At 45.1% G+C, this 27907-nt stretch overlaps 1 protein-coding gene across 1 annotated transcript in view; it reads left to right on the top strand.

Annotated features, from left to right (window-relative positions):
* The first annotated feature begins 1035 nt into the window (after positions 1 to 1035).
* LOC133361630 (oocyte zinc finger protein XlCOF6-like) overlaps positions 1036 to 27907 on the top strand; it is a 37414-nt gene continuing 10542 nt past the window's right edge. The window contains exons 1-2 of the mRNA XM_061580608.1: positions 1036 to 1090; positions 4421 to 5325. Coding sequence (XP_061436592.1) covers positions 4461 to 5325 — 865 coding nt within the window. The 5' untranslated portion in view covers positions 1036 to 1090; positions 4421 to 4460. The remainder of the gene's footprint in view (positions 1091 to 4420; positions 5326 to 27907) is intronic.

Below are 27907 nucleotides of genomic sequence, written 5' to 3'. Positions count from 1 at the left end.
GTTGTTTAAGAGGGTGCGAATACAATTTACAAGTTTTGAGAGTGAGTCCCAGCTCCCACGAGCAGCTGCAGCTCGAGTTGAACTGACGAGCAACGTCAAGCAATCACCCTCGACAAAGGGCGGAAGGCACCAAGCATTGTCCAAGCGAGCATAGCAGTGAACCAGCTGCACACATAATCGTGCGCCGCCAGAGAGCACGGAGCAGGAGAGAGAGCACGCAGCAGCGCCACCGAGTGCCACCGAGCAAGGGTGTCAGCAGCCAGCGGACAAACGTTGTGCCGACTCCGCTCATCCAGCAGAAGAAAGAGCATGACCAGCCGCCTGTGAGGAAGAGGAGAGCGCCGGCGAGAGCGCTGTGGGTTCGACCCACACACACACCGACCAGCACCAGCCTATCGGCCAGTCAGTCGGCGCTAGGCAATCCTATGCGATAGGCTGCAAACACACACACACGTCAGCAGCAGCAGCTTGGGAACGAGGTTACAGCCGCAACCATGGTCTGCTAATGTATATACGACCTGTCTGGCTGAATGCCGAAAGATGTTGTTTCTTACCTCAACATTCGTTTGTTTGGATATAATTACTAAGTAAGTAACACCTAAAGATTTGATATTTAGTGACTCTTACTGCAGGCTCTGAATGATTAGTTCTAGATTTCTTTTTAATTAAAGTAGCATTGCATCATGACATAAATCATAAATCTTGTGTTCGGTAACTTCGGTTATATACCTTTCTGTTTCAATCTCGGTCGAAAGTGTAGTTAAACTTTCAGTTTCCGCTTTGGTTTCGGCCCAAAGTGTAGTTAAACTTTCGGTTTCAGCTTCGGTTTTGGCCGAAAGTGTAGTTACACTTTCGGTTTTGGCTTCGGTTTCGACGGAAAGTCAATTCTTAACTGCTTAAGCAGCCAATTCCAATCGCCCGACAAGTGACCGGCTCATTAACATAATTTATTCAGTTACACCGCCGCTCGTTGGGGGAGGGGATTGTGTGATGAACCCCGCAAGTGACGTCATGTCATCTCCTGCTTCCGCGTGACGTCACGAGATACCAGGAAGCTGCCGATCATTGCGCGCGCTCACTGAGATCCGAGGTGAGAAGTTCACATCGTGGTGGTTGTTGTTGTGGTGGTTGTTGTTGTTGTTGTTTACCCAGGTAGAGCCTCGCTCCTCTCGTAGGGATATTAATTGAGGAGCAGCGAGTATGGAATTGATGTCCAGATTGGAACATTACAACGCGGGGCCTAGCCATGCGGGGCCTTGCCTCCTGCTCTCGCCTGATCGCATTTGCTTTAATTATCTTCTGTTGTAGCAATGTGAAGACATAGCCACAAAGGAACGAAATATAAGAATGTAAGTTGTTGGAGGGAGTCATTGTTTGTCGTGATTGAAGTGGGTATGAATAGTATGTGTGTGGTGGCGTGTACATGTATAATTATGTAAACGCGATTGCGTGTGTGCATGCTTTGCAGTCCTTACCAGGCGATGTATACTTGATGTATTTAGTTGTAGCTGTTGTATAGCGTCTGTTGTGTAAAAGGAGGCCGGTAGTGCTGGTACAATGAAGGCTGGTCTGCCTATGATTAATCCTTAATTCAACCAGACTATTTTGTATTAAGCTTACAGATCCTTAATCTATAATTATAGAATATAATCATGAGTCTATTTGACAGGCGAGGCTGCATTGGTTCGGTCATGAATCCCGCATTCCCAGTTACCGCATGCTCAAGCAGCTTCTCTTAGTCCAGATATTAGGGGCTAAACAGGCATGGCATTGGCTAGAGAAGAGATTGGAGGATGTGGAGGTGATCGGAACCGCCAATGACTGGTATCAGTAGTGTCAATATTGTACTCTGTGGAGGAGGCCCGTGAGGTATGCTGCAGGGCAGTTATGATATATTTGCTCTGCAACAACGATGAGGTCGGATGAGTGACACTCACAGAATGGGTGGAACGCTGGGTTCCTAAAACCCAGCAAAACAAAGAGGAGCACAGCTTTTTCATGTCAGTCATCCCTTGACATCTGGATCATTCCCATTATCTGCTGACAAAAGAATCCACACTTACATGGCCATAAATTGCACCTATCATGGCATTACCACTGTGCTAAGGTAACTTCCAATTCGTCATGAATGGTGGATGTTTTGTTTATATAATATGTTAATGATACATATGAAATGTATGTGTATTTAAGAGTTTATCTTTGTGGGGAGCTGTAGCGCAGTTATTTCACTGCATTATGAACGTAACAATTAGTTTGATTATCGCCGACAGCAAACATGATTGATAACACTGTGTAATAAAAATATGTTTTGTCCCTGGGTAGTCAGTGTTATTTTCTAATTTCTTATGCCTCAAAAGTACAGAAAATGGCTATTATTACCCACAAACTTTGCGTTTGACCAGGACAGTGATATTTTGCAATTCAGCTTTTTTACTTGCACGCTTTTTATGAACTCACTCTGTCTGTTGTTTGTTGTCGTTGTTGTATCCTCAAATCTCAATTTTTACCCACTTCTCAAAATGGTATCGACTGCAAACTTGGTATACTTATGTCATACTGATGACAATACTATTTTCTATCATAAAAAAATTTAAAGAGATCTTTTAAAACATTTTTTATATGTTATGTTTCTGCTTGGCTCTAATTGTCCACTGTAAACTGATGTTGGCTGTAAATGACCATGGTCCCTTATGTTATGGCAAACTTCGGGGCCACTTCCTGGAGTTCTTCCATTACTAGTACGGTACATTTAATTAAAGCGTGTTGAAAAAAAAGTGTTTTTTAAATATTATCTATTTCAATGAGAGAACTTGTGCATTTGTGTCATACCTTCATGTAAAGTCCTGGTCACAAAAGCAAAGTTTGTGGGGAATAATGGCCATTTTCTATACTTTTTAGGCATGACCAATTAAAAAATAACACTTGCTACCCAGGGACAAAAATCGTGTTACATAGTTTAAGTGAAAGCTGAACTTATTGTGGGCCTCTGCTATGTTGATTGATCTTGAATTAATTACACGGTGAAGTGAGGAAGCATTAATACTGAGCAGATGAAAGCGGCAAGGCATGGTTTTGGACACACCACCACCTTTTTAAATCCTTTATGTTAAGTTCGCTTGCTTGCTTGCGTGCGTGCGTGCGTGCTTGCTTGCTTGCGTGCTTGCTTGCTTGCTTACGACCATGCAAATTTTTCGGTCGTTTTTTAACCCACTTCCCGTGATCCAATCGAGCTGACATTTTCCACACAGACTCGTTGTGCCAGACAATTAATGTTCGTGAAAAAAAATTCCCAAAATTTTACACTTTTTAGGCAAAAAAAATTTATTTTACATATATTGAAATAGAACTCATTCATGGATTTGGCTGAACGTCACAGTGTAAGAGCCCAGAGCATAACCCCACCACAGGCCGTGGCGGAGTAGCGCAGTTGGTAGCGCCCTCGCTTCCCATGCCAAAGGTCGCGGGATCGATCCCCGCGTCCTCCACAGGCGAATATATTTTTAAATCCTTTATATTAAGTTCGCTTGCTTGCTTAGGACCGTGCAAATCTTTCGCTCGTTTTTTAACCCACTTCCCGTGATCCAATCGAGCTGACATTTTCCACACAGACTCGTTGTGTGACAATTAATTTTCGTGAAAAAAAATTCCAAAATTTTACACTGTTTAGGGAAAACAAATTAAATATTTAATTACCAATTCTTAATGGTGGCAGACAATCATCTGACCCATAGGTGGCAGCCATCTCAAGCCAGAGGACGAGAGGACTCTTGCCGCCACGCATATAAAGGATTTATAGTGAAAAACTTTGTTTTTACGGGTTTATTTATTACCATGCCAATGTGTAACAGTGTCAAGTTTGTATTTTCAATAATGTATATTAACTATTGAACATGAAGGTTAAATGAAAACAATAGTTTAATTTATTTTTCCTCTGGAACTTTTTACGTGAATGGAAGCAGTCAGGAAAATATCTCAGCACATATGCAGCTGAATTCAGATCTGTTCATCTGAGCATTCAAGCAAATCTGAGCCTGGCTTCACACCTCGAAGTTTCGATTGAACATTAATTTATGCATTTCTGCATATTACAAATAGTATTATTTTCAACACCCTTTCCTATGTTATCAGAATTTTTCTTAAATAAATATTAGTTTTGTAGCTAGACAGCCGAAATTGTGTGCTTGGAGTTTTCGGTTAACATTCATTTTGAAGATACTCGGGCATCCAGGCATATGTATGACTATTTGCCCTCTCATTGTGTGCCTTAACAGCCCGTGTGATGAATTGGGGAATCTTTTTCACTACATCATGAAAAGATTAATAAGTATAGACGTGTGAGTCATGTGTGACTGTGTATATATTCATTCCTCTGTGCCTCGATACTGACGTAGATGGTGTGGATATGTTTTTCTATCTGCAGCTGATGCTTCCTCTGACGCTTCCTCTGCAGAATTGATCTGATGGAGCAAAGGCACTCAGCGCAGCTCGGTACAAGAAGGAAACAATGCAACCAGTATGCAAACAGCACGGATCGTACTGGAAATTTGACACAGCACCAGAGAACACACACAGAAGAGAAACCTTTCAAGTGCACTGTGTGTGAGGAGGCATTTTCACAGTCATCACATCTTACAATACACCAGAGAACACACATGGGAGATAAACCGTTCAGGTGCACTTCCTGCCCGAAAGCGTTTGCACATTCATCACAGCTTAAAATACACCAGAGAACGCACACAGGAGAGAAACCCTTCAAGTGCAGTGTGTGCGGGAATGCGTTTGCAAAGTCATCATATCTTCAGGGCCACCAGAAAACACACACGGGAGAGAAACCCTTCAGGTGCCCTCTGTGCAGGAAGGCATTTGCACAGTCAAGAGATCTTAGGAGCCACCAGAGAACACACACGGGAGAGAAACCCTTCAAATGCAGTGTGTGTGAGAAGGCATTTGCACTGTCATCAAATCTTAAAAACCACCAGAGAACACACACAGGAGAGAAACCTTTCAAGTGCACTGTGTGTGAGAAGGCATTTACAGAGTCATCATATCTTAAAAAACACCATAGAACGCACACAGGAGAGAAACCCTTCAAGTGCACTGTGTGTGAGAAGGCATTTGCACAGTCATCCATTCTTCAGAGCCACCAGAGAACACACACAGGAGAGAAACCCTACAAATGCACTCTGTGCGACAAGGCGTTTACATGGCCATCTGTTCTTCAGAGCCACCAGAGAACACACACAGGAGAGAAACCCTTCAAGTGCACTCTGTGCGGGAAAGCGTTTTCACAGTTAGCACATCTTCAAAGACACCAGAGAACACACAGGCATCAGACGATCCCTAAGGAGTGTGATCTGAAATCGACTTGTGAAAGTCAAAGTGCTGCAATGAGCCCATCCCTCCTGAAACAAGAACCAGAAGAAAATCCCAACTTGGACACTTTAAAAGGTATCAAGGTGAAATGTGAAGAGGCAACAGTGAAGAGCGAAGAAGTGAAGGTAAAATGTGGAGAAGTGATGGTGAAATGTGAAGTGATGGTAAAATGTGAAGATGAAGATTCAACTCCAAAATCGGACCTTCACATTTATGGAGGCAACATGAAGCAGGAGGAGAATTCTGACTGTGAGGCAGAGCGAGGCAACTCCCAGCAGTTTGTGGAAGTGGAGGTGTGGGTGGACTTGCTAGACAATACAAAGTCAAATGGAGACCTGGTAGATGTGCAAGCTTAAGACAATGAAGCTCCAATCGATTCACCTTTGTTACGGGCCTTTAATGAAAATAATGTGAAGTTGAACACTCAATTTCTAGGTTCATCCTGCAGAGCAAGAGCGGCCAGTGTTTGCGGACCTGTGGGTTGGGTAGATCTCTAACCAGGATCGAGAGCCAATTAGCTCCCAAGCATTCACTATGTTATAATATTAGCATTTATATGGTGCTTGCTTAATTGCCTCAGCAACTCGGAGTTTCGTATCAAATCTCATCACAAACACTTGAAGAGCATGTTTTATATATGCCTTTTCCAAAAAATTATATTAAGAGTGATTCTGCCCTTTTTTTTATAATTTTGATCGGGATGTAGTGCTGGGGCACGGAAAGGGTGAGTCCCCCCCTGCCTCCTACCTTACCACACAAAAGACAGCTGGGGGATAATTACTCACAAGCCTGCTTGGGAAGTCATTAAATGTTATAAAAAAAAACTGGCAAACCTAAGGGGGGGCTAATGAGATTCTGCGGGACATCCCAGTTGACTTTAGGAGAAAGACAGAGACAAATATGCACCGTATCACCTTAATAGACTGTAGGTTGCAAGTTCTGTTAGCGAGCACCTATAAAGGCCGGCACAGCGCACGAGGGGGTGGGTGGCCGGCACCACGCCTGGCCGCCTTTGTCTCCCCAGTGGTGATGTCTACTACACAGCGCCTGGTTCGCTGTGTTCCTGCCAAGGCAACATTGCCACGGACCCCAAGCTGTGTTCCTGCCAAGGCAACATTGCCACGGACCCCAAGCGGTGTTCCTGCCAAGGCAGCATTGCCGCAGACCCCAAGCTGTGTGCCTGCCAAGGCAACATTGCCACGGACCCCAAGCTGTGTTCCTGCCAAGACAACATTGCCGCGGATCCCAAGCTGTGTTCCCGCCCTCACACTTTCCCCCCTGCTTGCCTAGATATCCCTGCCGGCGAAGGTGCGATGCATAGAGAGAGAGAGATGCCACCCACACCGAGGTTGCGGCCTAGCTCGCGCTCTCACACTCTTCCAAAAACTGTAGCACACGGACGAGAAGTCGTGTGGCGAGTGCAGCAAGACATTTTCTCGCGCTCGGCCTACAAGTATATATATATATATTTTTCTTTTCGCTTGTATGTTAAACTGTGTGTAACCCTGATATTTTAAAGATGGCAATTCTCCTGCTGTGTATACTACTGCTGTCCCGGCCATATCTAGTGCCACATTCAACTTTACAAACGGCTACCCACGGCAAAATTTTCCACGATGCCGATCCATGCATAGCAATATCCACAATAGCTTTAAGTAATGAAGGCTGATCTTCCTCAATTTTCGGCCTACCAGGCTTGGCCCTGACATTCAGCCATGTGCATAGATCTGAATTATCTTCAAACAGAGCATTTAATTATTTTCCTTTCTTCTCATCTCTTGCTTTCTGTGCTCTTTTTTGATCACCCTTTTTAAATCCTTTATATTAAGTTCGCGTGCTTGCTTGCTTGCGTGCTTGCTTGCTTGCGTGCTTGCTTGCTTGCGTGCTTGCTTGCTTAGGACCGTGCAAATCTTTCGGTCGTTTTTTAACCCACTTCCCGTGATCCAATCGAGCTGATATTTTCCACACAGACTCGTTGTGCCAGACAATTAATTTTCGTGAAAAAAATAAATAAAATTTTTTACACTGTTTAGGGAAAACAAATTAAATATTTAATTACCAATTGCTAAATGGTGGCAGACAATCATCTGACCCATAGGTGGCAGCCATCTCAAGCCAGAGGACGAGAGGACTCTTGCCGCCACGCATATAAAGGATTTATAGTGAAAAACTATGTTTTTACGGGTTTACTTGTTCTTCTTCAACTGGTTTTCCAATTCAGTTTTTTTTTCTTCTCCGGCAGTTCCCCATCCAGTTGCTGTGTAAGCATTCCTCGTTTTTGGTGTTCGTACAAGTCGACGAGATCAGAATTCAGAATGTTAATCTGTGACTGCAAATGCAGCTGGGCTGTAGCAATTCTTGATGTTGCTGAATTGCTAGTACTAGGCGCTGAATCATCAGCCTGAGCGTCGGTCACTTGTCCATCAGACTGTGATACAGAATTCTGAGGTATTTCGACGGGCACTTTTTTTTATTGGCAGATGTTTGTTTAGCCCAAAACGAACAAAGTGATCCTTTTCTGGTGGTGGGAATCGCCTTTAATTCTTGCAACCAATGATCAACTTTAACTTGCAAATCTGGATCATTTTTCATGCCATTCCACTTTTGAACCAGTTCTTCTTGGCAAACCTTTCTGCTCTTTTAGATTTGAAAGAGAAAAAGTGAAAGTACCCCTATGGGTTCCCCCTTATCACCAGTGATAGTAAATGTTTTCAAGGAGAAATTTGAAACGTGCCATCTAGACATCCACCCTATGTCCTTCCTTGTGGAAAAGATATATAGATGACACGTTCGTCATTTGGCCACATGGCCTGCCAGCATTGAACCAATTTCTCAACCACATGAATTCCTCCATACACCCATCCATCAAATTCACCATGGAAGTGGAGAAGGATGGTAAGCTACCATTTCTGGATGTTTTATTTGAGAAGATACCTGATGGCTCGTTGGGACTCTCTGTCTACAGGAAAGCCACCCACACAGATTCCTATCTGAAACCTGATTCCCACCACCATCCGGCACAATTCCCTCATCAAGACACTACACCATAGGGCCCACTGCATTTCTGACCAACACCACCTAGCCAGTGAACTGGAATACGTACACCAGGCCCTCAAGATGAATGGGTATTCGGACCGCATTATCCGCAAAGCTGTTTCTCCAACCATGGAGAAACAACCCCCTGAGACGCCGATGAAAACCATCACGTTACCATACATAGCAGGCGTTGCCAAAAAGATTTCCAAAATCTTAAACAAACACAAGATCCAGGTCCTATTCAGTACCGTACACAAAATTCGTGATCTAATCCCATCTGTGAAGGATGCAATTCCTGACATGCAATAACCCGGAGTCTACAAACTAAGTTGCACCTGTGGTGGGTGTTACATTGTGGAAACGAAACGACATATCTCGGACCGTGTTCGCGAGCACAAGTCAGATCTGAAACACGGCAGAACTAATACCTCTGCCGTGGCTGACCATTGCTATAACGCTGTGGGCTCTCATGATATTGTTTTTTCCGAGACCAAGGTACTCTGCAAACCTTCGGGCAACTATCAAAGGTTTGTTCATGAAGCCATCCAGATATATAAACATATACATAACTTCAACCGAGAAGATGGATACAAATTGAGAAATCATTGGAAGGATGTTATTAACCAGGTTAAACCTTAACTGCTTTATGGTGTTGTCTTAATATCCGCATCTCCAGTCTTCGTCAGCCTCCCACTCCCAGCCCCGCTCACTCCCCCCCCCCCGCCCCTGGCATTTTGCCGTACTTGCCCTTTAAACCCTTCTAGCAGCGCTTCACTTGGCAGCGCTCCAATCCCCCTACCCCACACCCCCCTCTCTATCTCGCCTCCCTGGCTCCTCCCCCCTCTCTTACCTATATGGCCTCTTATTACAGCAGCCCTTTTGCCCACTTCAGCAATTGTTTCTTGCTGTGGTTGTCCCACCTGATGACGGACGCTTGTGTTGCGCCCGAAACGTGATTTAATTTATTTTATTTTATATCTATGTGACTTTACTGAAAGAACCAAAGAGTACTTTCTGCTCTTTGTTGGATATGCCAGCACGTACGCATCAAAAAGACACTGGTACATTTTATTTGTAACCATCGTAGCATTCAAATTGCTTCAAAAAATATTATTTGAGATTTTATTTGTGTAATATAAACTTTCATTATTAAACTTGATAAATGTATATTTTCATTATTATTTGATTTGAAAGTAATATTTTAAATAGATAGCGTTACATTAATGAATTATTTGATTAGCTATTCTTTGATTATTTGATTACTATTGTAGTGACATATGTCACTACTGTGCCGGGTCTGTACACACATGTCACTGCTGTGTTGGGTATGTATGCGTGACCCTCACTGCCGGGTCAGTATGGAGGCTGTTGACGTGTGCCACGGGGTCGTGTCATGCTGTGGCACTCTAAGTGATCCCGACTGGACACGTGACCGGATCACGTGGTTGGGGAGTGGAGCCTTCTCGAGGGTTCGAGAAGAGGGGCGTGGCCAGGTTGTAGGCAGCCACGCCAAGGGGCTTATAAGCGGCCTCAGCACAGAGAGCTGGGCTGTTCGTGACTTGGATGAAGACGCCTCATGAAGAATCTGAGGAGAGAAGCCTCCAGTCATCATGCACAAGCAGAAGCCTCCTGGCTTGGCCACGCCAAGTAGTACCCGAGTGTTAGCAAGATTAAGACGGTCACCACCTTATGTATAGGGTGTGTTACAGTTGTGTTGCAGTTGTGTTAAATAAATATTGTTGCCTCCACACGAGTGTGTGCGCCTCTGTCGAACCATTACACTATAATTACTCAATTAACTCAAACTGAAACTGATACGAAGTATTTAAAAAATTCAAATGAGCCAGGACAGAGCACCTTCATAGAAACATGTAAGAAAAATACATTTCAATTATATGCACAATTTATATTATTTGTGCGAATGATTCGTTTTTGCGCACTATTATTTTTTGCACAAAATACTAAATCGTGCACAATATACTGAATCGTGAGCGGTTTAATTTTTTTACTTCGTTTCCATAAGGGAACTCGTAGTTAAATCAAATATCCTAAATGGTTAAATTCAGTCACTCATGGTTCATAGTAGGGCAATGGCCAAAAGAAGCATGACGCCGTTTTCTGGGTACAAAGAACAAAAATCTCATGGAGGAATAATTAATCATGGAGGACGCGTTGGCTATTGTACGCTTGCCGAATGACGTATATTTAGTAGGTACTCCATGATGAATTATCCCTCCATGCTCAAAAGTGGGTGTTTGATATCTTTGTACACGAAAACTTTTCTCTCTATTATTTCTTTTTCTTTTCTTTATATATAAAAGTCTCCGCGTGCTCGCGCTTGCGGACGATTTAGCTCTCAGACGGTGGCCTTTACGTAGAAAAAAATTTGGCAGGCGGCACGCCCTAAGCCCCGCGGTGGGAATAGGCTATTCCGTTTTCCCTTAAAGTAGTTTAATTAACACATCTGTGCCGTTTCTATTTTTAATTATTTACTTATTGCAAGACGTCGACTGTACCAACTCACGACAATTGCGTGGGGGGGCGGACCCTGCCAAGTCACGGGGGACATTTTCTTTTACGCATTTTACAGGCAACACATACACGCATCACGCTGCGGATATTTCTTCAGTGTGATGTCCTCTTCACCCGCCCCCTCCCAACACGATGTGTCCAGTTTATACAACAGACTTCGTAGCTAATAATATTTTACTGCTTACATAGCATTCTTCTTGCACGGCCGAGGGATGCTGGGGGGGGTGTGGGGGTCGCGGCCCAGCCCCTAGCCTCGCAACGTGCCAACTCCGCCGCCTCGCCAATGTAGGCCAGGACGGGGGCTACGCATGGCACAAGGCCTCAACACGCCTATGGTAAGTACAAATTTCCTAGCTTCTTACGCTAACAACTCAAGTCCATTGTTTATTATTGTTAAACACATTAGTTAAGAAACATTACAATGATAATGTTTGTGTGCTGATAAAAAAAATTCGCTTCATTGCTTACTATTATGAAACAAATACGTTGCCAGACATTACAATATTTATCTTTGCACATACCAACTCTGCTTCATTGTTTACTATTATTAAAGTAATCAGTTGCCAAATCTTACTATTATAATGTTTGTGTCCACATAATAACTCGCGTTCATTGCTTACTATTATGAAACAAGTAAGTTTGCCAATATTACAATAATTATGTTTGTGTACAGATAACTCAGGTATCAGTGCATTGCCAACCTATCATCTACACTGCTAATTTTCATTTTCACCATTTACAGTGTATGCCAGTCTATAATCTATTGCCTGCTTCACCTCACTCGGTGTACTGCCAGCCTTTCATGTCGATTGTATCAATGCTTATGTCATTGAGTCGGTGTACTGGCAGTCTATAATCTCGACTGTAGCCTGCTTCTCAACTTGGGCGTACCGCTGCTCTTTCATTTATGCTTATTTCTGCTTATTTCTTCAATACATTTCTATTATTTCCATCGCTCACGTCACGCTATTTACTCATACGTAGTACTGCGATACTGATAGCTGTGCCATCATCGGGGATTGCTGTGCCCATCGATGTGTGTGCGTGAGTCGATGTGTGTGTCTTTTAGTCCATATGTGTGTGCGTGTAGAGCCATGCGTGTCTTTAAGTCCATGTGTGTGTCTTTGTTGAACGGACAACGCCCCATGTGTGTGTATCAGTCCAAGTGTGCGTGTCAGCCCATTTGTCTACGTATCAGTCACTGTGTGTGTGTGTGTCAGTCCAAATGTATATGTCAGTCCATTTGTCTGTATATCAGTCACTGTGTGTGTGTTAGTCCATGTGTGTGTGTTAGTCCATGTGTGTGCATGGCTTCATCTGAGTAAGTCAATGTGCGTTTGTCTATGTGTGCGTGTACATCGATGTGTATGTGTGTGTCAGTCCATATGTGTGTTTTAGTCCACATGTGTGTGTAAGTCTATACATGTGTGTGTCACTCTGTGTGTAAGTCAATGCGTGTGTGTGAGTCGATATGTGTGTGCTAATCTATGTCTGTGTATCTAAAGTAGACGTCTGTGTGTCACAGTCCATATGTGTGTGTAGGGCTATGTGTGTCAGTCGATGTATGTGTGTCTAAGTCCGTGTGTGTGTGTCTTAGTCCATATGTGTGTGTGTAAGTACATATGTGTGTTTACGTCAATGTGTGTGTGAGTCCATGTATGTCTGTGAGTCGGTGTGCGAGTCGCTGTATGTGTGTACGTCGATATGTGTGTGTAACACCATGTGTGTGTATCTCAAGTGAATGTCTATGTGTGTGTGAGTCGATGTGTTTGTGAGTCAATATGTGTGTGTGTGTGTATCAGTCCATGTGCTTGTGTGTTAGTCGCTGTGTGTGCATGCCTCCATGTTAGTCAGTGTCAGTCCATTTCTTTGTATGTCTGTAGGTCCATGTGTGTGCTTTATTGACCTGATTAAGGCCTATCATACCATCAGTAGGCCTGGCCTCAGGGTTGTTCTTCGTGCTTTCCGAGTCCCTCACCCACTGCCCATCCTTAAGGACCTTCATGATGGTGAGCGGCCCCACGTCAAACTACGTGGCTGTGAGTCAGAGCCATTCCCTGTACACCTTGGGTGCAACAAGGATGTCCTCTGGCTCCCACATTATTTTACATATATTTTGACCACGTCGCTTGTGAAGCCTTCAATGGCTGTACCGGAAGATTTCTCATCTGGTACAGACACAATGGGAGGCTGATCGATGCCCAGGTTCGGTCAAGGGATGGCTCCCTATTGCTCAACCATGGTATGTATGCCCATGATCTGCTAATTGCTGCTCACTCGGAGGAGTTCGAGGTGCCGCTGCTGAACCTGGAGCTTGCCACCAAGAGGTGGGGCCTTACCATCAGCCCCACCAAAACTAAGCACCTGCCTGGGTATTTTGTACCACCGGACACTCCACCCCCACAATTCCCAATTGGTGATGGGGCAATTGTAGAGACAGTGGAGAGTTTCCCATACCTTGCCAGTGTGCTAATGACCAGCTCCGGTTTAACAGCAGAGGTCTCACTCCGAATCAGTCGAGCCGGATTATATTTTCATTGGTTGTGTAACGCTGTGTGGAAGCTACCTGCTCTATCACTATGCACGAAGCTTCAGGTCTTCTCGGCCACGGCCATTCCCTCCCTTCTCTACGCTTGCGAAACTTGGACCTTCCTAATGGAACATCTTCGCTGGTTAGAAACATTTGGGATGGCCTACCTACGATCCATCCTGGGTTTAACCAGGCTGCATTGTGTGAGGAGCTCACAAATCCTTGAAAGATGTGGACAAAGTTCCATCGGTGAGCTCCTCCGGCAGGCAAGGCTGCTTTGCCTGAGTCATAAAGCCCGCATGGCCAGCCACTGCATGCCTAAACAGCTTTTGTTCGGCCGGATCGAGGGGGCTAAACGGGCGCGGCACGGGCTAGAGATGACATGGAGTGATGTGGTACAGGAGGACGTGGAGCTGAGTCGACTTGCCGATGACTGGTACCAGCCGTGTCAAGATCGCCCTCTGTGGAGGAGGCTCCTGAAGGATGCTACTGGGGAGTTGGAGGCAGTCGCGCTCCAACAACAACGGAGGGCGGAGGAGCGATGCTCACAACAACGAGCGGAGCGCCTGGTGGCTAAAGCACAACAAATTGCCACAGTAGGGGGCACAGGTGCTGCATCAGCCAGTCGTCTTAGTCGACCTGTGCCATCTGGGTCTGCCCCGTGACCTCCTGCCAGCGGGCGTTCGACACTTCACGTGGCCTCAAGGTGCACATAGCCTGGCATAAGCGTTGTGGTGACGCCACCGCCACTTTCTGGCGAATGGTGGTTGTTGTTGTTCAGTCTATGTATATTCTTAGGTTTTTTCGGTAAAGTCACGTAGGTAAAACATTAAAATTAATAAAAGTAAAATAAAATAAAAATCACGACGTTTCGGAGGCAACACAAGCTTCCGTCTTCAGGTGGAACCGTCACAGCCACGACAGCTGTATCAAGTAAATGAGAGATTGCAAGAGTTACCACTCCGTATATATAATGGTTGGAGAGGGGGGAAGGGCCAAGTACGGCACACTTTTTATTCATATGGTAAGGTGAGGCTTAAGAGGGTGAGCCTTTGTTATGGAGAGGTACGGTTTGTGACTAAGGCTGGCCTACATAACAATAGTGTGAAAAAATGAACAACTAAACATGGTAAAACAAGCCTGGCTGTCTATCAATAACCTGTAATAGTTGTCTGTCAAATAAGATTGGCCAAATAAGTGTAGTTAAATCTTTTTTGCATGGTTAATCACATCTTTCCAATGATTACTCAGTTTGTAACCATCATCACGGTTGAAATTATGTCTGTGTTTGTATATTTGTATGGCTTCGTGTAAAAACCTTTGATGGTAGCCAGGAGGTTTGCAGAGAACCTTGGTCTCGGAAAAGACAATTTCATGAGAGCCCACCGAGTTGTAGCAATGATCGGCAACGGCCGAAGAATCAGTTCTGCCGTGTTTCAGATCTGACTTGTGCTCGCGGACACGATAAGAAACATGACGTTTCGTTTCTCCAATGTAGCAATCACCACAAATGCAACTCAATTTGTAGACTCCAGGATACTGTAAGTCAGGAACGACATCCTTCACAGATGGAATCAGATCACGGATTTTATGCACTGTACTGAATCGGACTTGGATCTTATGTTTGTTTAGAATTTTGGAGATAATTTTGGTCACGCCTGCTATGTATGGTAACGTGATAGTTTTGGTCAGAGTTTCATGTGGCTGTTTCTGTGTGGTGGGAGAAACAGCTTGGCGGATAGTGCGGTCAGAGTATCCGTTCATCCTGAGGGCCCGATGTACATGTCTTAATTCACCGGCCAGGTGGTGTTGGTCAGAAATGCCATGGGCTCTGTGGTATAGCGTTTTGATGAGAGAATTATTTTGAGATGGGTGGTGGTGGGAATCCGGTTTCAAGTAGGAATCTGTGTGGGTGGCTTTCCTGTAGACAGAATGTCCCAAGTGTTGTATATGTTGGGTTATGAAAATTTGTTATGTTGTATGCGTGCGTGGGTGAAATTATTATGTTGTATATGTGGGTTATGAATATTCAGTGAAAATAATAATAATTAAATGAAATTTGGTCAAATGTGTAATTATCCGGAAATATGTTAATTATGTAATTACGCACATTTTAATTATGCCAATTCGAGAGGTAATCGTATTAATTATGCGAGTGGGTGTAATTATGATAATACAAGTCGTTATGATAACCAGACCCCGCCTCGGTGACGAGGGTGGGTTATCGATCGGAATAAGGCAATTAATCGTATGCAGTTATGCAGGTGTGGTGTAAGTATGCCAGATTAACTTAGATTAACTCGGCATCGTTGTCTAGGTTCGTCTCATTCTCGCTTTAACATTCCCAGAGTGGGTATTCGTGGTTATATTTAGGTCCCCGGTTCACCCCGTTATCGCTTTAACATTTACTGAGTATGTATTAGTGTGTTTATTAAGGTCACCAAGTTCAAATCTCAACGCAGAAGCAGATCTTATGCATAGATTTCAGGAAAGAATCACACAACCACTTCTGTATTGATCAATTTATTACTAATTCAACCTTAACTATGATATAGTATGCGAACTCTCAATCCCGGAACGTCAACACGGCATCAATACAGTATCATCAACGATTGTCTGATTTCACTTTGACAACTGCACATGGATCCCGCATAACGCGATGGTTGTTAGTGAGAGAGAGAGTCGTTAAAACATGCAAATACTATGCTAAGAAAATCTTAACGTTAATGAATGATTATACTCAATATTGTTCATAACGCGATGGTTATTAGTGAGAGAGAGAGTCGTTAAAACATGCAAATACTATGCTAAGAAAACCTTAACGTTAATGAATGATTATACTCAATATTGTTCATAACGCGATGGTTGTTAGTGAGAGAGAGAGTCGTTAAAATATGCTAATACTATGCTAAGAAAACCTTAACGTTAATGAATGATTATACTCAATATTGTTCACACAGTACCGCACTCCTTATTGATCATACGCAACCCTTATCACGTTGTTAACACCTTGGGTCACGGGACAGTTGAATATTCTGTAGAGGATGCGAGTACGTGCGGCGATTATGACTGAAAGATACTTGAAAGATTATACGGCGATAAAAAAACACAATCAAAACAGTTACTATTCTTAAAGGCACCAATCTCAACAGATACATCGGCGGGTTATCTGACAGCAGAACGGCTCGGAGTAAGGGCCTGCGACGGTGCTCCTTTCCGAAGATTGTTATCTTATACCAAGTTTACTAATTGGGGACCAGATCACCTGATAAGGATCAGGTGGGCCACCACTCCCCACGTGAGCGTGGCTCGGCGGAAGGAGGTGCCAAGAATCAGTTCGTATTGATGGATCTGTTGGGAATTTATGCGATTAAGAGTACAGCCCACTAAATATTAAAGATAAAAATTAAGAATACTCTTATAAACGACGGAGGGCCATCACTCGGTCTCGTTGTGATGCTTTCCAGCCACGGATGGCTTATGGGTTCGAGTGTGTTTGAGTGGTAAGAGTTGTCTTGAATAGTCAGTGTTCGGAGTCGATTCTTTATGTCAAACAGACGCCTGGTGGTCGTGTGGTGAGGGGGCGGTGCGCGTCATACGTAGCAGTCGCTCCCCTGTCACCGTGGTGAATCGGCTCGGATGGCTGTTGACACGATGTCGCAGTTCGGAACCCGGTCGGTAGGTGGCGCCCACAACTCGCTCGTAGCGTGCAGCGCTGGATCGTCTCCAAACCGCGACGCTCACCACCGGCGGCAGCGGAGATTGACGAGCTGAAGATGAGTCGAGCCGACCCGCTGGTCGCAGCTCGCTCCTGAGTCGACCCTCCCGGTCGAGCTCGCTCCTGGGTCGACCCGCTGGTCGCCCTCGCTCCTGAGTCGACCCGCTGGTCGCACTCCTGAGTGGACCCACTGGTCGCACTCCTGAGTGGACCCACTGGTCGCACTCCTGAGTGGACCCACTGGTCGCACTCGCTCCTGAGTCGACCCTCCCGTCGCACTGGTTTCCAATGCTCAGGATCCTTTACTTTATGCCGAAAAATCCCCCTGGATCCCGCCCACAAGGCGGGACTTCTTTCGATTTTTTTTTGTGTCAGGATCTGTCCGTAGGCAGGTGTGTCCATGTGTGTGTCCGTACGTCCGTATGTCCTTGTGCATCACCCACGGTATATTCCGTTGTCACACTCCCTCCATAAACCCACGAGCAAACAATCAGATGTTACAAATTGCCTCGAGGTCGTCTCTCTGTCTGGGTTCAATATTATCTCTTGTTTGGCCTTCTTCATGAGCCCAAAACACAGACGTTACAAATCGTCTCATAAGCGTCTTTGTTCGCGTTGCACCACCTGGAGGGAGGGGCAACGCTCTCTCCGACCCGGCGCACAAAGAAATGGTTAAAAAGTTTTAAGTTAACATTTGTCCCTTACTATTTCACAGTTATGATTCTGTATGTAACCTAAGGTCTGTCGTTTCCCATCGTGGTGCTTGACTCAAGTGGAGGTGTTTCCCCGAGCGTATACACACTCCTATCCCGCTCTGCGGAGATACAAAGACGGCCGGGATCTCCCTTTCTCTCCGACCCTGGGTTTAACATCGTTTTTTTATTATGTATTATATTCGACCTGGTGGTGATTCATCCCGTTATCCGGGCTTTTCATAAGTTTTACTTTGTAATAGCGTTAACATTGATGCTATGTACGATATTATGTATTGTGATGTCTTTAACTTAACTTGTTTGTCAGAGCTTTACTGACACGAAGTTGCATTTCATAGCCCCGCAGTTTTTGCCCCACCCTATCTCTGCTCGCCGTGGTTGTTGCCGTCCAGCTGGCCGTTGTTCAAGGCCTCATTAATTTCCGTCACTCCTGAGGTGAGGGCGGTTGAACCTTGGAGTCAGTTCTGGTTTTTGTCTGCCGCCGTGCTCTTAATTTCCTTCCCTCTTCAACCTTATATATGATATATCCGCTCCTGTCTGGGTGCGATTCAATTTTGACTTAGGAAGGTTCTGATTGTCATATGCTTCGGGTCGAGTTGTATAGAAAGTATTAAAGTATGGAAATAACATTTCATTTGACTTAATGATGGTGATGGTTCAGTAGGCGTAACTTGTGGCCTGGTTTAATTGGAGTGGGTGTGAATATCAATAACTTTAGCCTACCCTGTTGTTAAATTCCGACTTTAACGTTACTTTAATAGCAATACAGAATAATTGAGCTTTTTGTCTTAACTAGGCGAATGCGAACTTCTGGTGACCCCCGCAGCCGTGTTATTCAGCTGGGTCTGCCCGCCTTGAGAGATATACAACACTTTTTTTTAAATCAGCTCTCCCCTGTCCCTCCAACCTTCTGCTCTGGGAATGTTATTCTTAATTCAGGTCCAAGGCCTTTTTGGGTTTATCTTGTTTCCTCAGCTGCAGGAGAACAAGGCGTGCTTCTACCTCCCTTTCTGTGTGCACGTGTTCTAATTAGCTCGGAATCCCTAACACACAATCAGTGATGATTCCTGGCTTTCTGTGGTTATGACTTAGACAAAGGCGCCTTTGCTTTCTTTCACTGCCTTTGCCTTGAAGCAAGGTTGCAAATTCTGTCATCCTAGCCCTCCTCTCGTTCATTACTTAACAACACCTGGTGTTTTGCAGTTTGGTGCGCTTTGGTGTGTTTCACTCATTAAAAAAAAACAAGTAAAAAGATAATATATAAAAATCATCAAATATTATTAATCTCAATTATGGAAGAAGGGTTAGGATACAACATTCCGCCCTTTTAAAAATGACCAGTGGTCAAATGGCCACGGGTTATTTTTAAAAAAAATGTATACCCTTCTTCCATCATGAACCATCGATTGTCCTCAAGTTTTGCTGCTATTCCTTACAACGCGCGCGTACGTGTCACAACTTAACAGGTTATATGTGACAAGAGAGAGAAAAAAAGAAAAAAATTCTAAAGGAAGGTAAAACGATAAGGGAGGGAAAATTCTATTGACTACGTGTTATAGGAGATATCGTTAAAAAGATAGTTTCTACGGTTACTCTTGGGTGGCATCATCAGGCCTTGGCTCTATCCCTGTTCCTGGGCTCGAATGGTAGGTGGCTTGTGCCTGCGATTAGTCTTTTAAGTTCGGCATTCATTTTGGCCACACGGTATGTTAAGGTTAGAACAGCCAGGACTAGTATGATCATCCCTGTTGCCCCTGTGATTCCATCCCCATCTGTTGATTTCGCTGATATCCAGCCACTTCGGTCGCCCAAGTAAGATCTGTTATGTTAATCTCTGATTCGCTGAGGGATAATTTCACCATATGGAATTCTTTACTGTTCAACAAGTTGGACAGAGTGCTGCTTATCTCAAACTTGTGGCCTCGGAATGTGTCTACTATTTCTACCTCCGCTTGGTGTAGGCTTTTGTCTAGGTTATATAATACCTTGTCCCCTATGCGTACGAATGTTCCTCTTGGTATTGTGACCAGTGCGACGTGGCTTGGAATCGGAACTTCCATGGTTATGGAGTGTTGATCGGTGGAAACAATTGCCGTGTCTAGAGGGGTGCTAATCAACCACTGGGCATTAGCTATCATGGCCACTGTTCCGGTTCTTTCCTTGGGTTTACTTAGCTTAAACTTGCAAGTTTCCTTGGAGCTTAGGTTTGACAGACCACACATTATTTCTGCTGGATCTTGGCTATGATCGGCGAGTGTCTTTAGTGTTTCGTCCTCTTGTTGCATTCTGATCAGGTCTTCGGATGGCTGGGCACTGTTCAATTGGGCTCTGGTTCCAGCTTCTGCCGGGTTCTTCCCACTTCTTGTGACCAGTCTTATCACGGTGATGTCTTGGTTCGTCGACTCTTGTTGTCCGTCTCTGTCGGTTTGGTCTTCTAGCTTCCACGGGGTGCCTTCCAGGCTTCCCACTTTTGCTATGGCATCTGCTTGGTCGTTCCCAGTTTTCTCTTGACCAGGTATCTTGGAGTGCCCTTTGACTTTCTTCCAAAATATCTTCATATCCTTGTTCTGAACCATCTTATCTATGGCCTCGAATAGTTCTCGATGGTGAATTGGTTTATTTCTATGGTTCTTCATCTCGTTTTTTTTCCATATGGGTAGGTGGTGCAGGAAGCTGTGCTGTACGTAGTTGGAATCAGTGCACACCACCATGGTCCGTATTTGGTTATCGGATGCCATCTGGACAGCGATGTGTACCCCGACCAACTCTGCATACTGGTTTGACTTTGGTCCCAGCTGAAATCCCTCTTGAATCCCTGCGAGTGGGCCAGTTTCCCAAAAGACCCCTGACCCAGCGTGAAGCTTGTTCTCCTTCATCTTGGAGCATCCATCGATGTATACCACTGGTAGGTCGGCACATGTCTCCTTCCTGAAGGGCAGGTACCTGTTGTCCTCCGGAGGTATCTTTCCGTCCTCTGCTTCTATGCTGTCAAAGGTACAATCATGTAAATCGGCAAGACCTTGGGCCATTGGACTTTTCTTGTTCTTTGCGTATTTCACTGTGATTGGTAGGCCTTGGAGTGTCAGTGCCCAGCTGGCTATTCGGCTGCTGGTTACGCGGCCCTCTCGAATCTTCTTACTGTTGAGGTATGCCAAGGATTCATGATTCGTTTCCAGGATGATCCTCTCTCCGTTCAACAAGTTCCGAAAATGTTGTATGGCCCAGATGTTTCCAAATATCGCCTTCTCACACTCGGAGAACTTCATCTCCACTCCCCGGAGGGCTTTGCTGGCATAGGCAATAACTCGTTTCTCTGCTTCCTGTCTCTGGTACAGTACCGAGCTGATACTATGATCTGAGTATGCGGTCTCCAGGTAGTATTCTTTCCCTTTCTCTGGGTATGCTAGGCAGGATGCCTCTGTGATCTGTCGTTTTAATTCTTTTTCTGCGGCTTCCTGTTCCTGTCCCCACTCCCATGGTTCGTCTTTTTGCAGTAGTTTAACTAAAGGTCGAACGATTCCTGCGTAGTCGTCCACGAACTGTCGAAGGTAGTTGCAAATCCCTAAGAAGCTCCGAAGGGTCGTGACTGTGGTGGGCGATTTGAGTGCGAGGAGGGCTTCAAGTCTTTTGGTTTGGGGTAACATTCCCTCAGTGCCGACCTGGAGCCCGAGGTAGTCCACCTTTTTGCGTGCCCACTGTCCTTTTTGTATTGAAATCTTTGCGCCTGCTTCCTTTAACTGCTCGAGGGTATGCTGGAGGCTCTCGAGGTGTTCTTCCCATGAGGAGTCCTTGACTAGTATGTCGTCGACGTAGACGATGGTGCCTCGCTCTTTTACGTCGCCCATCGCCTTGTGGAGGAATATGTTGAAGTCTGCAGGTGAGTTCGAGTATCCGAACGGGCAGCGATTCCAAGTATACTGTATTCCGTTGAAGGTGAAGGCCAACTTGTATTGATCGGTTTCTTTTACTGGCATGGTCCAGAAGCCATTTGCTAGGTCCATTGTGGTGAGTACCTTTGCGCCTTTTATTTGGTTGAGACCGTGGTCGATTTCTGCCATTGGCCATCGAGATAGGGGAACCGTTTTGTTGAGTTGCCTATAGTCGATGGTGAGTCTCCATTTGCCTGTGGGTTTTAGTACTGGCCAAATGGGTGAGTTGTAGGTCGAGTTGCATTCCCGGATTATGTTCTTTTTGAGTAGGTTCTCTAGGGTTTCTTGGATCGATTCATAGGCGGCCAGTGGAATCTTGTATTGTTTCACGTATACCGCTGGTGCTCCCTCCAGTGTGGGAATGGATACCACATGTAGGTCGGTTTTGCCACAATCATAGGAGTCTTTGGAGAACAGGGAGTTGTATTTTTGGAGCAGTTGTCGTAGCTCGTCTCGTTGAGTGTCGCTCTCTAGGGCGTCTGCTGCTTCAATTTGTTGTTCTATTTGTTCTTCTATTGTAAAGACTCTTTTCTCTTGGTTTGGATCTAGGGCCTTCGTGGTTTCGGGCGGCTCGGTTGAAAGTTCCTTTTGCGTTACTATCGGTTGAGTTGCCTTGGCTTCGTCCGAGGGTAATACGCTCTTGCCCTTGTGTTCTCCTTCATCAGTTTGCAGTTCGTCGGTTTGGCCTCCAGGGGGCGGTATATACTCCATGAGGGGACGGTCATTCGGTGATACTGACTCTAAGTCGGCTTCCTTTCGGTCTTCTCTCAGTCTGTTAGTCATTAGCTGAGTGATTCGAATTCCTACGGGGAGCTCGTCTTCGTTCCTGATTGTCGTTGATAGGTCGTCGAGCTCTTGTGTTATCACTTGGATTCCCGTGGAGTCTCTCATAACGTCTTCATCTTCTGAGTCCCTTTGTTGCTCCGGCATTGACTGTGCCCAAATTCGTCGGGATTCAAGGTTCATAATGGGTTTCAGGCGATTCAGTAGTTCGATCCCAATAATCAGTTCTTTTCCTGGGTATTGTACGACATATAGTGGATGGTTCATGTTGATTTTGTTGAACGTCAGCTTCATCATGACTTTGCCCAATGGTCGCATGTGGGTCCCTTCACATCCTGAGTAGGTAAGTTTACTTGGCATCATTTGTAGTGTTTCATTCTTCCTCTGGAGGGCAGTCTGGAGTTCGTCAAATAATTCTCTGGATATCATGGATATTTCTGCTCCAGTATCACAAAGGCCCTGGCTGGTCAGGGTGTCTTGCAGTATTACTTCCACGTGGACTCGTCCGACTGGTCCTACGGGAATCAATTCCCCCAGATGGTACCCTTTTCCCTCTGGTACCACTTCGGTGATTGCTTCGAGGCTTCTTGTCTTCCCTACGTTCACTTGGGCTACCTTTGCTCTGGGTGTGTCCTCCTCCTGTGTGGGTATAGTTGGTATTCCTCCCTTCGCTACTTGCATGGGAGTCTTCATACTCCCTAGGAGCTCTTTTTCCATCCTAATGTGGTGAGCATATCGATTCCTGTTAGCTAATGGTGGTCTATGCCCTATTGCTAGTGGAGGCGGCAGTGGGGGACGATATGGTGACTGGTCTGGTGGGCGTCGGCCTCCGCGGGGTAGGTATGGCCCGTCACTCGCTCTTCCTCCTCCATAATTCCAGCCTCCGCCCTCTTCTGCATTCCATGGTGGTGGCGGCTGTGGGTGCCAGGTTCCTCTGGCCTCGTTCCTCCCCCCACGTGGAACGTTATTCAGCGTGTTGTGGACGGGTGTTGATTCTCTTGGGTTAGGCGCCCTCTCCTGGGGGAATTCATGTCCACCCCGTGTGGCGCTAATATTATTCCTTGGAGATTCGCTTCCCTCCAGATCGAGGCATTCTTTATCTCTGGTGACGATGTGGGTTTTGGCTATGCCAGTGGTTTTCCGTCCGTTCACCCAGGCCGTGTGGGCCTTGCTTTCAATCTGGCGTAGGGAGGCAGTCTCGGGGTCCAACATCATTCCTACTATTCTCACTATTTCAGGTCTCAATGATTGGAAGAACATCACTTTTAAGACTGTCTTATCTCCCTGGGCATTGTCCACGTCCCCTGCGTAATATGCTTTCTTAAGGCGTAGGAGATAATCTCGTGGGTCTTCATCTACACGCTGGGTCATCAACTTTGCCGCGTTCAATCCTTCGGATAGTGTGGAGTATTCCCCAAATCTCTTAACTACTGCTCGGCTCAATTGTTTAAAGTCACTCTTCACCCTATTTGGCAGGGAGGCTACCCATGGTATGGCGGGTTCATGTAGGCTCCTTGATAATAAACATGCCTTTTCTGCTGATTTACCCAGACCCCGGATCTTAGCCTCCTGTTCTACTGTAGTTATGTGAGTGTGGATATCCCTGTTTTTGTTATGTGGATCGAAATAGGGAATTCTCACGAGTGCTTTGTCCATTAGTTTTAGTGTCTTACTGTTAAAAGTGTGTTGTTCGTCATCAGTGGTGTCGGTTCCTGAGGAGTGCTCCCTTGAGCTACCCCTGTCTCCACTATCACTGTTGTCATGTGTCCCGTGTCTGTGTCGTGATCTCCCTCTGTCCGAGGATTCGTATCTGTCCCGTTGCTTGCGTCTCTTGTTTTCCTTATGTGGGTCTTGTGATTCGTGCTTGTGGGTTGGTGTGCGTGATCTCCTTGAGCGGTGTCTATGTGGTGAGTGTTTTTGTCCTTGACCTTCATGCTGCCTACTACGTGTGTGGTGCCTGCTAGGTGAGGCGTTGTATTTATGTTTGTCTCGTGCTTCATGGTTATCGGGATTCCTGTCTCTGTCATCTGTGGTGCGGGTGGTTTTGCATGGGTGATTTTTAAAAAAAATGTGTCCCTCTGGTGAGCTCTCTCTGTTACCCATGTCGTGTTGGTCATTGTCAGAGGAGTCAGTGTCAGATGAGCCGTCACCATCACGGTGGCTCTGCTTAACATAACTTTTGTAGTGCCTTTTGCACCTGTTACGTGGGTCAACTTGGCTCGGTGATTTCTGCTTACCCCATGGCTCATGCTTGTGTGATGTGCGTCTCTCTGGTGAACTCTCTCTGTTACCCATGTCGTGTTGGTCGTGTTTGTGCGAGGTGCGTTTCTCTGGTGAGCTGTCTCTGTCATCTGCATCATGTCGGTCATACTTGCGTAGCGTGCGTCTGCCTGGTGTGCTGTTTATGTCATGTTTCCCGTCTTGCACCAGCTCCGCCCTTCTCCGCTCTATCATTACAGTGTATCCTGATGACTTAGGGTTAATTATTTGTCTCTCTCTAACGTTGGGGTGGTCGGCCTCATGTTTTCCCGTTTGTATTATTATTTCCTCTTCTCTCTCCTCGATTTGCGAGGGTGTTACTTTATCAAAATTGCTTTGCATAGTAGCCATACTCATGGTGGGATCTGGCCCTGGGCTACGTCCACGTGGCTCGGAGTGTGGTAAATTGTTACTCCCGTATGTGTGCTGTGTATCAACGTCTGGGTGTTTCACTGCTGCATTTAATGCGGATTCTTTCTCTCTCACGAGGGCGTGCAGACGCTCTACCTGCACCATTAAGGACAGTTTCTCTTGTCTCTCTCTTTCAAATTTTTCCTCATTCCATAATCTTTCTCTGTCTGTCTGTGCGAGGAGATACGAGTCTACCCTCGCTATTTCTGCAATTTTTACGTCACGTTTGGCTTTGCTACATTTCATCACGTCCTTAAGTAGTTTCCTTCTATGGGCCTTAACATCTTCTGTATGGCTCCCCTCCCATATATCTCTCTGCTCCGTCTGCTGGCTAGCAGTCCGTCCAGTACGTTTTAACACAAATTCCCGATATTGTTTTTCCATAGATTCCATCTCCTCCTCAGAGGTCCACTCTGTATCAGTGTTATGCGTTGGTGTGTCAAACTCAGAATGTCGTGGATCCTGTGCCATCTCTATTATGTAGTGTGGTTAATAGACTTAAGAGTGTATCTTAATTCTAACATCTCATGTGCGTCGTGAGTTACTCTAGAATTCCCCTTCAGAGCACATATAAACAATTGTATCACAGGATGCGTCAGTTCAACTCGAGCAAATAATCTCAGCCCAGCTGTCTTTGTTATACTCTCTGCTACTCTGGTATTCCCTTCAGAGCGCGTTTTGTTTGTATACCCCCGTTTACAATCACAAGGCAACGTTAGTTCACAACACTTTGATTAACACATCAGTGATTCGTTCCTGAATTCATGCACAAACTGTCTGCGAGAGATCCCGGAAGACGAGCCCCCATTATGTTGTATATGTTGGGTTATGAAAATTTGTTATGTTGTATGCGTGCGTGGGTGAAATTATTATGTTGTATATGTGGGTTATGAATATTCAGTGAAAATAATAATAATTAAATGAAATTTGGCCAAATGTGTAATTATCCGGAAATATGTTAATTATGTAATTACGCACATTTTAATTATGCCAATTCGAGAGGTAATCGTATTAATTATGCGAGTGGGTGTAATTATGATAATACAAGTCGTTATGATAACCAGACCCCGCCTCGGTGACGAGGGTGGGTTATCGATCGGAATAAGGCAATTAATCGTATGCAGTTATGCAGGTGTGGTGTAAGTATGCCAGATTAACTTAGATTAACTCGGCATCGTTGTCTAGGTTCGTCTCATTCTCGCTTTAACATTCCCAGAGTGGGTATTCGTGGTTATATTTAGGTCCCCGGTTCACCCCGTTATCGCTTTAACATTTACTGAGTATGTATTAGTGTGTTTATTAAGGTCACCAAGTTCAAATCTCAACGCAGAAGCAGATCTTATGCATAGATTTCAGGAAAGAATCACACAACCACTTCTGTATTGATCAATTTATTACTAATTCAACCTTAACTATGATATAGTATGCGAACTCTCAATCCCGGAACGTCAACACGGCATCAATACAGTATCATCAACGATTGTCTGATTTCACTTTGACAACTGCACATGGATCCCGCATAACGCGATGGTTGTTAGTGAGAGAGAGAGTCGTTAAAACATGCAAATACTATGCTAAGAAAATCTTAACGTTAATGAATGATTATACTCAATATTGTTCATAACGCGATGGTTATTAGTGAGAGAGAGAGTCGTTAAAACATGCAAATACTATGCTAAGAAAACCTTAACGTTAATGAATGATTATACTCAATATTGTTCATAACGCGATGGTTGTTAGTGAGAGAGAGAGTCGTTAAAATATGCAAATACTATGCTAAGAAAACCTTAACGTTAATGAATGATTATACTCAATATTGTTCACACAGTACCGCACTCCTTATTGATCATACGCAACCCTTATCACGTTGTTAACACCTTGGGTCACGGGACAGTTGAATATTCTGTAGAGGATGCGAGTACGTGCGGCGATTATGACTGAAAGATACTTGAAAGATTATACGGCGATAAAAAAACACAATCAAAACAGTTACTATTCTTAAAGGCACCAATCTCAACAGATACATCGGCGGGTTATCTGACAGCAGAACGGCTCGGAGTAAGGGCCTGCGACGGTGCTCCTTTCCGAAGATTGTTATCTTATACCAAGTTTACTAATTGGGGACCAGATCACCTGATAAGGATCAGGTGGGCCACCACTCCCCACGTGAGCGTGGCTCGGCGGAAGGAGGTGCCAAGAATCAGTTCGTATTGATGGATCTGTTGGGAATTTATGCGATTAAGAGTACAGCCCACTAAATATTAAAGATAAAAATTAAGAATACTCTTATAAACGACGGAGGGCCATCACTCGGTCTCGTTGTGATGCTTTCCAGCCACGGATGGCTTATGGGTTCGAGTGTGTTTGAGTGGTAAGAGTTGTCTTGAATAGTCAGTGTTCGGAGTCGATTCTTTATGTCAAACAGACGCCTGGTGGTCGTGTGGTGAGGGGGCGGTGCGCGTCATACGTAGCAGTCGCTCCCCTGTCACCGTGGTGAATCGGCTCGGATGGCTGTTGACACGCTGTCGCAGTTCGGAACCCGGTCGGTAGGTGGCGCCCACAACTCGCTCGTAGCGTGCAGCGCTGGATCGTCTCCAAACCGCGACGCTCACCACCGGCGGCA

The sequence above is a fragment of the Lethenteron reissneri genome, unplaced genomic scaffold, assembly GCF_015708825.2.
Source record: "Lethenteron reissneri isolate LAM-NWPU_2019-01 unplaced genomic scaffold, ASM1570882v1 scaffold_115, whole genome shotgun sequence".
Classification (NCBI taxonomy): Eukaryota; Metazoa; Chordata; class Hyperoartia; order Petromyzontiformes; family Petromyzontidae; genus Lethenteron; species Lethenteron reissneri.
Note: the sequence above shows the minus strand (reverse complement) of the source record. Positions and strands in the feature narration are given on the sequence as shown.